General features: G+C 39.0%; 1 protein-coding gene across 3 annotated transcripts in view; it reads left to right on the forward strand.

The window, feature by feature from the left end:
- Nucleotides 1-14,051, forward strand: part of LOC127447694 (neuropilin-2-like) — a 98,720-nt gene that overhangs the window by 16,921 nt on the left and 67,748 nt on the right. For all 3 annotated transcript variants that reach the window (XR_007898412.1, XR_007898411.1, XM_051709702.1), the window contains exon 3: nucleotides 9,015-9,196. Coding sequence is in view for 1 of the 3 variants with exons in the window: in XM_051709702.1 (XP_051565662.1) it covers nucleotides 9,015-9,196 (182 nt within the window). In the remaining 2 variants the exon portion in view is untranslated. The remainder of the gene's footprint in view (nucleotides 1-9,014; nucleotides 9,197-14,051) is intronic.

The raw sequence follows: 14,051 nt of genomic DNA on the forward strand, positions 1-14,051 counted from the left end.
AGAGAACACATCACAGACAGTGCTGAAAGCAAGCTCTGAAGCAGTTGTTACTAAAGGAAATGATACAAGTTTGGAGACTTTTCCAAAAGTGAGCTACCTTGCTGTCTACAGCCTAAAGAGACAGCTACCTTCTAAGGCAGTATTGGAACTGAACCATATAAGTGACCGATTTGGAATGCTCTACATGGGCAGAAACAACATGCAAATAGTGCTCCTCATGCGAACCACACAGGAGTCTCTACTCACAATTGGTTTAATAGAGTTTTGTGTTAGCATTTTGCTAAGCTAACAGTGTGATACTCTAAAAAGTATATAGAAGACACACAAAATATTGGGTAAATTAGTCAATCTTTAGTAGATTAAACTGTATTTTATTGATACTTTTCAGTTTTGAATAAATTCTAAGTATATCGTATTTTATAATACATAAAGAAATTTCATCATCAGCACAGTATGTGTGGACTGTCCACGTGCAGCCCATTTTTTCTAGACATGCAGTTTGTGTGCATTGTCTGAACATGCGGCTGCTGTTGACTGTAATTAAGAGTATCACACAGCAGTCGTAGTGCACATATGTCAAACTCATCAGTACGGGCTCGCAGTCAAAAGAGACTAGAGCTTGACAGTGCACAAAACCTAATGGTACGCAGAAGAATGAAGTATACGCTAGCTTTTAAAATTTGGCCTAAAAAAGGCATCATTTGGAACAGCCTTCGCATCAGAAGCGTACTTGTTATACCTTAAAATGCAGCCTACATAGGCTTAGGCTCACTAGATTTTAGAACAGACCAGGTCACAAAAGGGCAGAGGATGAGTGTGATAAAGACAGAGGAGTGGAAAAGCACACAATTTATTCTCCTGACTAGATGACAAGGACCACATGCAATGCAAGAGAAGCTGTGCATCTGAGTTTACATGCACAGCTCAGAGCTTACACGAAAGGAACCGTTCTGCTTTCCCTCTTCTGTCTCTTCACTGCATGCCTTGTCGTACCGACTGCATTCTAATTCACCAGATCGTTCCAATGCCTCCTTGGCACAGCATCAAATGTGTCCCACTCCTAAAAGTTATAAATAGATTATTGTGGAATAAATATGATAAGTATGGGTTGATTTATCATGATATATCTGTAATGCAATCAGCAAGGCTGCTCTCCTGAATGACATGGGTACAGAAATGGGGCTGAGCAAGTTGAAAATATGGCTTTTTCTCTCTTTTACAACTATCTTTTTCCATCCCTCTCTTTCATCTTTATCTTTTTTTCCATCTCCACTCTGTACACTCTCTTTACCTCCCTTGGGCACAGTATTCCAGTTTTTGATATTATCTTATCACCATATTAATACACAAGGAATGTGTATTCCATTTTCTTTCTTTTCAAGGGATTTTATTAAGTCACGCGATATTGTCCCAGAGGCTTCCACACTGGAATCCACATTTTACATACAGTATGGTATACTATATATATATATATATATATACAGTGTATTAAGCTTCAAACTGTCCTTTAGAATTTAAAGTTATATTATACACTTCAGATTGCCAGCGGTGCCAGCAGTGCAAAAGTGTCTTTGAGTACCATTCTGATGTAAATGGTTGATCTGAGCATCTGGGAATTCTCATATTTTAGTTAATATTTTAGAACCACTTTCAGTATTTTAATTGTTCCACCAGGTAAGACTGAGGTTTTTTTTACGCAAAACTCATATTTATTTACATTCGCTAAATGGGTTAGACATCTTTCAGCTGGAGTGAATTGGAGTAGATGTTCATTCCTAAGTCTGTTTGTCTATCATTTAGAGATTAAAGTTACATATGCACTTCAGATTGCCAGTGGTGATGATGTCCTAAACTTGTCAATCAAAGATTATTTGACCTAATATAATACAGTGAAAAGGTGTTTTGGGGTATTCTGAAGTGTCGCTGGGTAAATTTACATGGGAGATTAACACCAGTGTCACAGCTATCTCACTTCACATGCTTACTATGTGGCGAACGGGTGTTCGGTGACGTCCTGGTTTTGTCATCTGTGAAGAAGGAGATCCGAAATGACGATAGCCGAAGAGCATTTTTAGCCTCTCAACTCTGGCCAAATGCGGAGCTGTGATCACAGACCATGCGACACCTCACCGGCTCCAGCTGGGGATTGGAGACAGCTGCCTTTGTTCATGTAGGACCCTCATAGGGGACGGCAGTGATACTCCACTGGCTCTGTATCTACGGACTAGCCTCTTAGTCGCAGATGATTGGCATGAACGTCTATGAAAGGGACAATTTTACACAGCAGTTTCACTCTCTGTTTGTTTGTGTGGCTCTTTATACATGATAGATTTGACAAATGAACACGTCTAACCTCACAGCTAGATTTTATCTTGAGTGAGGCGAACAGTAGCGGATGATATCATCACTCTGCACGGCTCCCTTGGGGTTCTTCTGATCAATGCGCGTTTTCCGCTTGTAATGAAGAATCAATGGATGGTGTAAAGGTGGACTGGACTCAGGGGGGTCACACAGGTCTCCCACACATATCATATATATTTTTTTTTTTTTTCTTTTTTATAAAAATTGGTTGCATCAAAATCAACAGTGACAGTGGACAGTAGAGCTAATTTAATCTAACATAGTAACAGGCCAGTTATTTACAATGTATTGTGTTATTGTATCTTTTGCATTATTTAGAGGTACTTTTGTACAAGGATTTTATTTGATCTGATGGGTAACTTGTTTTAATTAATTGATTTAATTAGAGTATTTGACATATATAGATTATTCTAAATAGCAATAAAAAAATGCCCCTGAAAATCTGTTCCAGGGCAAATATAACCTAAAACTAGCAGCACCAAACAGAATTTCAAAAAGTTTGAACTGAACACTCCTGTCTTTCTTTAACCAGACAAACAGGTAGCCTCGCTCCAAACTCTCTGCATTGGTTGAGCCACTCATTTAGCCACTCAAAATAGATCGCTTAGCAGCGATAATGAAAATAGATGGATTATTGTCAGCTTTCTAACAAATCAAGGGGGCAAACAAAACAGCTTTTCAGCATACCGCAACTGGCCAACACACAAACAGCTTGTCAGCTGGGCTCTCCCTCCCCGTATGCCGCGTCCCCTCTTCTTAAATGCCCCTGTCACTCCTGACTGATGGTGGAAATCATTCACCACTCATCTCCCCCAGCCTCACTCTCCACAGATGTCGCTCGGCCACGCCCACATTACCACAGACACCTTTAATAAAAAATGTAATACTTAAAATTTAAGCAGTATGCTGCTGTCGATCACAAAAGAGTCTTGTTTTACCCTGTGTAACCAAGAATGTGTGTGAGATTAGACGCCTGGATCTGCAGGGGACTTCTGATGCTTGATAGGTATGTGCAGGTGTGAAAAACAGTTCTTCCTCATATAGACACAGTGTGTGAAAGGCAATTAACAGGCAGCTCTGACAGTGGAGGAGGGGTACATCTGCAGATACTGTGCCCTGGTCAAATGAAACACACACAGAAACTAACTCAGGGTGTCAAAGCCTGTGTTTACCCTAAATGCTGGTGCAAAGTAAGAGTAAAAACTAGACAGATACAAAGAAAAACAACATAACAATTGGCCAAAAGAGAAAAGGAAATCACACAAAGTTTTTGTTGCCACATTTGTTTTTTCTTTAGTTTGTTCAACAATGGCAACATTCTCATCCTTAACAGATTCACCATGGTAACAACATTAAGTTATAAGATCCATCTAAATCTAATTACCTTTGCATCTGCCGCAAATGCAAGCCAGTGTTTTGTTGTTTTTTGCAGCCCATGTGACTGTAATGGGCCCACACAGCACGTGTCCTCAGTGGTAGGTGAACGGTGTTTTTGTAGCAGGACTCATATCTTAGTTCATTGGAAACTGTGATGAATCAGCTAGTTTTAACAGGCACAGACGAAGATACTGTACAGAAAGAAACAGTGAAAGAGAATGAAAAAGTCTGTTCTGATCTCAGTTGAAAAGCACTTAAAAGTTTTAATCGGTTTGACAAAGCCCAGAATAGCATATGTGTTACTTATCTATACTCAGTCAGATTCCTAAGAAATTAGCTACAAAATGTTCCTTTGGGGATGTCGTGCTTTATCATATATAAAGCAAGTAATGTTTTTGTTCATTTGTTTTTTGTTTTTTAATTAGAAATATGTAAAAAAATATATTTTAGGGTAGAGTTAAGCCTAAAGTATACTTCAGTTTTGACGCAAACACTTATTGTCTGCATGCAGTCGAATGCTAGCCTTTCAAAGTGTACTTTATTTGACTGTTCACGCATACATAGGTGTTTGGTGAGGTTACAGGAAGCACGCTACTACTGCTATGAGATACATTTGTCTTCCACCTTCGTCTCCTGATGTTTACCGGTGATCACATCTTCTTCTAGTGCTTCTTCGTAACAGCAACGGCTCAGCTGTGAGTGTTGCCACCTTGTGGACTCACTTTTTAACGCAAATAGTTCCAGGCTCATACAGATTCAGCGCGTTCTGAGGTTGTGCGGTTTGAAAATTCAGTGCTTGAGCACTCTGCTGATGACTAACTTTTTGTCTTGCGACCTGTCCACAGATGCCTAGCGTTCGCATCTGACCAAAGTATACTTTTCTATAGTAAATTAACTCTTTAAAAATAATGGATGTTTGTGTGTTTAAGGGTAGTTGCAGACAGCTGCCACTGTCTGTCAAACTCTAAAATGATAGCAGCATCAGGTTCCTATATACTTCTATATATCTCTCTCTGTGTCAGTCAAGTTTTCATCCTTTATCACAGTGTGTCATGTCAGTTTGAGGAAGGAGGCAGAAGGAAGGACAGACAGTCTTACACTGGTGGGATGTATTATCAGAAGCACTGAGGAGGAGTGTGCAAAGGTTTGATTGGAGAGAGTGCTTGGTGCATTCAGCTCCTGAGATATCTTTTTTTCTTTTTTACTTTCACAGCAAACAGTCCAGCTCTGTTTCTGTAAACCCTACAGCCTGCCAAAAATAAGACAAACAGATGGAGGGAAAGGAATTAGGATGTTGGCATACCCTACATACTGTATTTAATAGAGATTAAATGTAAATCAGATGGAGACTTTTGCTTTCTCTTTCCTCTCAGATTTTTCTACTGAGAAAAAGACCCTCACGTTTGTCTTCTAATTTTTCAGAAGAGATCTCAAACTGTGCTCAGATTTGCCAAGATACTGAAGTCTGCTATCAAAAGTCTGAGGGAGGAATTCACTGATAATGCACCCACAGATATTTAATATATGCATGTTTTTTTTTTTTTTAGCACTGGTTTCACTAAATACTCATGGCGCAATGATATTCCAGTGCATTTAGATTGAGGGTTAATAAATAAAGTTTTTGTTTAGTGAATTTCACCCCGAGATTTCAATATGAACTCTTTCTTATTTTTTTTATCAAAACTTTCCAACACCGTGTTATGAACTATGCTTTCCATTTTAATTTTATAGCACTATACTCTAACAGTATGCCAACAATAGTCTCATCATGATGGCGCCGTGGATGGCTGCCTCAGTGTGGAGCTCCTCAGTTCTTTTGTTGTTTTTGTTTGTTTGTCCTGTGTTTAGTAGTCTTTTTCCAGTCAGTTTTAACAGAGACGAACTGCTGGACATTCAACAGCATGTACCATTTTCCCGGTTTTGGCAGAAATGAATATCAACCAAGCCAGTAGTAAGGACTGTAAAGAGATGAACCAATGAAGCAGAGCGGGAACTACAAGCCTGCTTCGATTGCACGGATTGGAGTGTTTTTGAGGCTGCAGCCACAGACCTGGATGAGCTCACAGATTCTGTTACATCATATATCAGTTTCTGTGAGGATATGTGCATTCCTACTAGGATTTATTTAAAGTTCAACAATGACAAACCATAATTTACAGCAGAGCACAGGCACAAATTACAGGACTCCTACCCCCAACCCTGTAGGGAACCAACAACTGGCTGACGACCTGAATGTGTTCTACTGCAGATTTGAAAGGGCCAACCTCACACCCCACACCCACTCTGACCTTCATTTCACATAAACACCAATACCTCCTGCAACCCCCCTCCTCCCCCCTCCTGCTACTCAACCTGCATTTAAGATCTGTGAAGATGATGTGAGCCACGTCTTTCGGAAACAAAAGACGAGGAAAGCTTCAGGCCCAGATGGCGTCTCACCAGCGTGTCTTCGATCCTGTGCTAACCAGCTGGCCCCCATCTTCACACAGATCTTCAATAGATCACTGGAGTAGTGTGAAGTCCCATGCTGCTTCAATCGCTCAATAATTATTCCTGTCCCAAAGAAACCAAAAATCACAGGATTTAATGACTACAGACCTGTTGCCCTGACGTCTGTGGTCACGAAATAATTTGAGAGACTGGTGTTGGCCCACATGAAGGACATCACTGGACCCTTTCTAGATCCCCTTCAATTTGTTTATCGAGCAAATAGGTCTGTGGATGATGTAGTCAACATAGTATTGCATCATATCCTGCAACATCTGGACAGACCAGGGACATATGCAAGGATCCTTTTTGTGGACTTCAGTTCAGCTTTCAACACCATCATCCCAGCTATACTCCAAAATAAATTACACCCACGTCTATCTGTCAGTGGATTACCAGCTTTCTGATGGACAGGCAGCAGCTTGTGAGACAGGGGAAACTCACTTCTAGCACCTGTACAATCATCATTGGTGCCACCCAGGGATGTGTGCTCACCAAGTACACCTCTGTCAAGCTCCTGAAGTTTGCAGACGACACCACTGTCATCGGCCTCATCCGAGATGACGATGAGTATAGAGTGCTGATAGAGTTCTACTCAGCAATCATTGAGTCTGTCCTCTGCACTTCAATAACTGTCTGGTTTGGTTCAGCTACGAAATCAGACATCAGAAGACTACAAAGGACAGTTCGGACTGCTGAGAGGATTACTGGTTGCCCCCTGCCCTCCCTTCAAGAACTATACACTTCCAGAGTGAGGACAAAGGCTGAAAATATCACTCTGGACCCCACTCACCCTGCCCACTACCTTTTTGAACTGTTGCCTTCTGGCTGACGCTTCAGAGCTCTGAGCACGAGAACCGTCAGGCACAGGAACAGTTTTTTCCCTCAGGCTATCAATCTCATGAACAGTTAAATTGCCCCATTGAGCAATAACTATGTGCAATACAGTTTATTCTTTCTTATATTTATCCAACACACCCAACCTCTTCTGCTATTTCATTCCTCTGAAGAAAAAAAAAAAAAAAAAAACATTTGCACTGTACATAACAGATTGTATTAGATTTGCACTACCCATGTGCATGTGTGTATGTGTGTATGTGTGTATGTATGTATGTGTGTGTCTGTAAGTATGTGTATAATTAGTTTTATTTTTTATTTGTTATTATTATCTATGTCTTGCTGCTGTTTTTGTATTGTTTATGTGTTGTTATACACTGGAAGCTCCTGTTACCAAGACAAATTCCTTGTATGTGTAAGCATACTTGGCAATAAAGCTGATTCTGATTCTGATTCTGATTTGTACCTAATTTTAGGAGAAACATCTGAGAAAACGTTTACATTTTAATCATAACTGAGAACCACAAATTTCCAGAACTATGAAAGAACCTCTGAGCAATGACGTTTTAGCTAGGGAATACACCATGCTAAATAAACCTGTCGGAGGAGAGAGAGAGAGAGAGAGAGAGAGAGCATGCTTTCTCTAACTCCAGGCTCATTGATTTCTCTGTCTGTGTACTTGACTCTTGAGTTGGAGCAGCATTTTAGACAATGACTCTAGTACTGAAGGGTGCAGATGCTCTAAGGGTCCATAGGCTTGCTGAATTGTTGGTTAAATGAGGCACAGCATGCTGTGTAGAGTCACACTTTGATGTCAATTGAGTTTCTACTAGTACAGCTTCATAAACCTCAGCCTTATTAACACGATAGCACTGTGCTAAGTAGCGATGATTTGTTACATCTCTGTGCCTGCCAACTGGATTCAGTATCACATATCTCTGTTTTTCTTTTTTAAAGAAACTTTTATACACATTTTCAAAAGAGAGCAGATAAAACAACTACTTGTAGCTCTCTCTTTTTTTTTCTTTTCAGTCTCTCGCACATTTAAAATCTAAATCTAAAGAATCTATTTAGGATAACCAGGCAGAACATATTAGGTTAATAAGATTGACAGTTTTCATAGCTAATTGTGATCAAACTACTTTTGATCACAATGCCATTGCACAATAATCTCATTTAGCAAGGCAGATAACAGGGTAAAAAATAAAATAAGAAAAGCCAAAAGACATTATGTAGTAGTGGCAGAGCAGACAGACCTTGTGTGCATGCATGTGAGACTGTCTCCATCTGTTGTGTACAATGATGTAGAGATTAATACGTTTCAATACATTTCTAAGATGAATTGCTCTCACACCTGTTGTTGTTGTTGCTGCTGCACTTGCCTACATTTTTGTGTGCTCAAAGTTTGCTCATTTATAACTCAGAAGACTTAAAGGAGTTCTTATATATATTTTATTTTGTCTCAGATATTTCTCCTAAAATCCCTCAGGGGAAATAAAAGTAGACACAAATCGTTGAAATTTAGTAACAGTATAGAGATGTAAATTGTTAAAATTAACTACAGTAGTTAATATTGCAATCTCTGACTTTTGATTGATGACTGTTATCTTTGCAGATCTGAGCACAATTTGAGACATTTTTAAGATGGAAATTTGAGACATTATCTCTTCTGATATTATAGAGGAGACAGGTGAGATTATTGGGGTCTTTTTCTCAGGAGAACAAAATCTGAGAAGCAGTATCCTTTTGCTTGTATTCTCATTGCTGTCTAGGAGAAAAAAATGAAAATACAAATACAAACTATTAGTAAAACTCAATAGATTCATGTTTCCAGCACACAATCAACAATCAAGTGTCTGTATTCCCTTTTAGAGGATCTTTCGACTCTGCTTGACGATTACCCACACACCTGATCTTTGCATAAACGTTCCTTTGTTTTGATTTCTCCATAGGTACGACTTCATTGAGATCCGGGATGGTAACTCAGAGAGTGCTGATCTGTTGGGAAGACACTGCAGTAACATCGCCCCCCCTGCAATCATCTCCTCTGGCCCCGTTCTTCACATAAAATTTGTCTCAGATTACGCCCACCAGGGGGCAGGCTTCTCGCTACGCTATGAAATCTTTAAGACAGGTAAGCGTGTGCCAGCAGGATGTAATTAATCATATACAGTACGTTGTCAAAGCCTCACTTTCTGTTTACACATCTCTCCTGTGTGCTCTAAAGTAGAGTCTTCTGTTCTAGAGTCTTCTTGTACTAACACAACATTTAAAGAGTAGAGAGAGTTGGTGTGGCCCCATTGAGCCTGTAAAAATCAGAGAAAAAAATGATTTCTGTGTTGATGGAACTTTTTCTCTTAACACATCACAAATTCTCCCCTTTACACAGGAAGCACGTAGCTCACCTCTTCCTTTATTTACTCACTACTCTTTACAGCACGGGCTGCAATGTGTCAAATCCCACCTGCCTGAGAAGTGTTGATTGGCTTTTGTAAATCAGATGGAAGAGTCTATACTGGTCAGCGTGGCTTCATTGACAGCCAACAATTTTTATTGCGTATTTGAAAGGTGTAGATTTGCTTTGGTAAACTGGAGGGAAATGTTCCGATTGGTGAGTTGAGAAGCAGGAAGCCATGATTACCATTTACGACAAGTTCCAAATGTTTTTTGTGGATTGGAGGGAAGCATTGTCATTGCTTTTTTATTCTACTGTCTTTAGGTCTTTAGGGTTGAACATTCAGCTTTAATGTTGTTGACACCTGGTGCCTTCTTGCAATATGATAGTAGTTCTCAACTAGTTTTGACATTAAGACATTAAGTGGCAGCTAAACACAGTTCCAACATTGTTTAAACCTCCTATAGATAAAATATAAAACTTTTGTAATATTTACACAAACCTCAAAGGTCCAACAATATGCTAAATTATTAGCATGACATGGGCAGAATAGGACAATTGGCAATTTTGTAAATTATTTACCCATGAACCCATATTAAATGTAGTCTGGGTCATATTTTCTTTGATCTTGCATAGATATATTAGTGGTTTTTGAGGAAGAGGACATGTCACACAACTTATCCATGTTGGCATCTAGCTTCTAGGTTCTACCAAGTTACAGATTAATTTTCATTAAAATACTGTTGAGTTTAATTGGACAAAAGCTTTCAGCAACCTTCAAGAAACCAACAACAACAAAAGGTGTGGGAAGCATTTTCTTTTCCCGTTTTGAAAGTTGATAAACTCATTGTTCTGACCCTGTGTTCAGAACAGACCTGCGACCAATTTTTTGGTCTCAACTCACCAGCTGAGAACAACTGACCTATACGATTTCTCTCTCATTTATGGAGCATGTTCGTCATTCACCATCATGTATACAAATCAAGGTGGCTGCTAGCAGGGGAAATAAACAGCATGGAGACATCTCTTGTTCCTATTTCAACCTTCTGAAAGCATTCCGGGAATGCCTCTTTAATTGAATTCTGATCACTATCCCCTGAGGCTGGGGCAGGGCAGCTGGGGATACTAACATAACATGTGTTATGGACTTTCCTCTGAGCTTCCCGCAATAGGGAACCAGGATAGGGCATAGTCCTATCATGAGCAGCTGTTATAAAGTTGGATGAAGACATTTTTCGGAAATGACCAGTTAGTCATGTGCAGATTGAGGGTCTAGGCCTGGGGGAAGTGACAGTCGGATAGTTCTAAGTGACTGAAACACAAAAGAGAGTTCTTAATGAGCCACCAGGCAGACGAAAAACTAAGCTCACTCATTAGTGTGGACACCCAACACTGAGAAAGACATCAGTGAACGCTTTTGTGTGAAGAGAGGCACTGCGTCTGAATGGAAGTGATGACAGGCTAGCCCACAATTCCATGAGTGTGATCTGATAGTGTGGGAGCTCTATAGCAACCAGTGAACACAGTGCAGAGGTACGACTAGAGACAGTGGTGAACGCTCTCCCGATGGCAGGTCGCAGGTTTTTTGTTATTTTTTTTTATCATAAACAAGCAATAATGATAAGACCGATTGGCATGTGGAAGCTCGCAGTTGCCATGGCATTAACAAGATCTCATTATACTCAGAAGGTGTGTGTGAAAATGTGTGGGAGTGTTTGTGTGGTTGTGCGCTGGTTCAAACACAAAGACAGATAGACTTTTTGGACTGTAATGAAATTTGCAGCCTGGTCTCATGAAATTTATGTGAGCATTGCAACGTTTTTGCAAAACTGAAATTATGTGCTTCATTACGCATTTGGCTGCAGTTTTCAAGTGAAATGTCCAGCTGGGGGCGCCAAAACTGAGCGTAATGAGGTTGTAATCAGACAAGGTTTTTAAGGTGAAGGTTAAGGTTTTAATAAGTAAAATGTACCTCTCTAACCTAAAACTTTACCCCAAACCTAATCAATAGTGTCTGAAAATATAAATGAAAGTTTAAAAAAACACATCCTTACCCAACACCTAACCCTAACCGATGCAAATTCAAAATGAAAAAACAAAACAAAACACATTTTTCATGTCATTTTGTGTTGCTTCTATGCCATTTTTAAATGTTTGTGTCTTTGGATTCGGACCGTAGTCATTGAGTCCAAAGGCCGATGCTCTATAAAGTGAGCTACCAAGCAGGCTGATCATACAAGAATAAGTGTGTATATGTTGGTGGGTCTGTAAAACAAGTGTTAATATGTATCGTTTTTCAAATCATGCTGTAAAGTAAAAGTGTTTTGATATCATAACATTATGGGGGTGAGTAATAGAGTGAAAAATATGTTTTTATATAAGTCATAATCAACAATTGTACTTGTGATTTGTGTGACAATGAATAAAACGCATAGTTGTTGTAGTGCCTCTAGTTTTAATTTCACCAGGAAACTGCAGTGAAACGTAGAAAGCACCACGTAAGTCGAAAAATGTAAACGTAAAAGACGCAAAAATGTATAAAGAGTAACGTTCATTCTATGAGACCAGGTTGGAAATTTGAGAGAGTAATGCTGGCCACCATGATAGCTAGCCATCATTGCATCATATTTAAACTTACCTGCAAGTGGCCAAAATACTTCAGAAAGGATTGAAATAAGAACCTATTACAAAAAGAAAGTGTGAAAATATAGAAGGGAAGAGAGGCAAGAGAAAATGAAAAAAAAAAAAGAGAATAAAATCAGAAAGATGACACAAAAGGAGATGTTAGGCAGAATGACAGCCTCAGTCACCTTTCACTTTCGTTGCATCTTTTTTCGTTACAATGAAAGTGGATGGTTTGGAAATAATGACAGAATTTTCATTTTTGGGTGAACTATCCCTTTAAATCACCAGGAAATACAAAAAAAGAGAGTAAAAGAGAGAAAGGGGAAAAATATTGATGGAAAAAAACAGCATGAAACAACAGCAGAAATTGTAATAGATCCCAGAATCCCAGAGTATTAGTGTTTTTTATTTATATTGGCGAGTGTACTGGACATGTCCTGGTGTGGTCAGGGCAGTGTTCTCTAGCAGTGATAGAAATCTTGGGTAAATACACAGCCTGAAGGTGTGTCTGCCTTGTGTTGCCCAGCCTGCTGTGAAGAAACACTGCATCAAATCTCCACCTACTGCTAAACACAGAAAATCACCATCTCGTCGCCCTTGAGCCGCCCAACAGCTACTTGTGCCCCTTGAAAGCAAAATGTCGTTTCAGTTCTTTAGCTGTCTGGAGCTTTGGTCAGGACTCCTACTGTATCTTGTAGAATTAATGTGTGTAGTAGGGTTATCTTCTGAGAAAACATTCCCAAACAGACATTTGTTTTCAAGTTGCTGTACTCAAATTAAAACTATAGAGGGGCGAATGCACTAAACAGTTGCGCCACATTTGTGTGCTGCCTTTCAGCGCAAATACTTGTATGTGTCTTATTCACTAACCTCCCACAATCCAGTGTAACCAGGCACAATCAGTGCTGAAATAGTGCTGCGTTTGAATTCATTTCTACATTTCCAGCAAAGTGTGCCAGATCGCAGTAGTCCGCTACATCCTCTACAATTTAGCAGAATTGCAAGTTTGGGAATTGCACTGTGAAAATTGTGGTCAGAACAGATTTTTGTGGGTGCCGTTGTCTGATTTGCATAGTGCCTTTAGTGAATCGGGAGTTAAAACAGTATAAAAAATAAACAACACTTTCAACGGACACAATTCATTTTTAGTGGATTCCCCCCAAAGTATTAGAAAGCCCAGTATGTAAGATACTGCATATTAACCTCAATCATAAAAACCTCTTAGTTTTCAGATGTACACATGAGCCTATGATTCTTTTGCCATGGCTACAATATGAAATATCTCAGCCAATCAGATCTTCATCAGTAGAGGTCTAGTAGAGTAACAGCCAATGAAAGATCACAAAACAACTGCCCTACAGCCATAGTGATGCCTGCATCCCATGTACTATCAATTAATAGTGTCTAATGGATGGAGATACTGCCCTCGAGAAGTTTTGATGCCCTTGTATGTTCACCAATCAAATAACAACAACATTTTGTTGTGATGAGATTCTGCTGTTTGAAATATCAATCTGTGGGGCAAATTAAGGGGTGAATATCACAAAAACTTAATAAAATTTGTTTTATATTTAAGTTAATATTTACATTTATACTGCATTTAAGATAAATATAAGATATATTGTATTCTTATATTTATAAAGAAAATTAATATATTAGAAAATGAGGCCAATTATAGGACCATTAGAAATTTTTGCATTGTGACATTTTCATCACAATTAAGTACATTTACCTCCCAAATTCTCATTACTTGTAATGCATCTGGACGTTTTATTGGGATTTGTTTACTGGAATTTTTTTGTTTGTTTGTTTGTTTTTTGTAATTCCCATTATTCTTAATGGTGATTCTCATTAGATTCCCATTACAGTAATACAATAATTTTTACATCTGGAAACACTACAGATCCAAAAAATCCTACTGTGCAGTGTAGAATTTGTCTTTAACATAAACATTACAACTAATATCAAA

The sequence above is a fragment of the Myxocyprinus asiaticus genome, chromosome 11 (genome assembly GCF_019703515.2).
Source record: "Myxocyprinus asiaticus isolate MX2 ecotype Aquarium Trade chromosome 11, UBuf_Myxa_2, whole genome shotgun sequence".
Lineage (NCBI taxonomy): Eukaryota > Metazoa > Chordata > Actinopteri > Cypriniformes > Catostomidae > Myxocyprinus > Myxocyprinus asiaticus.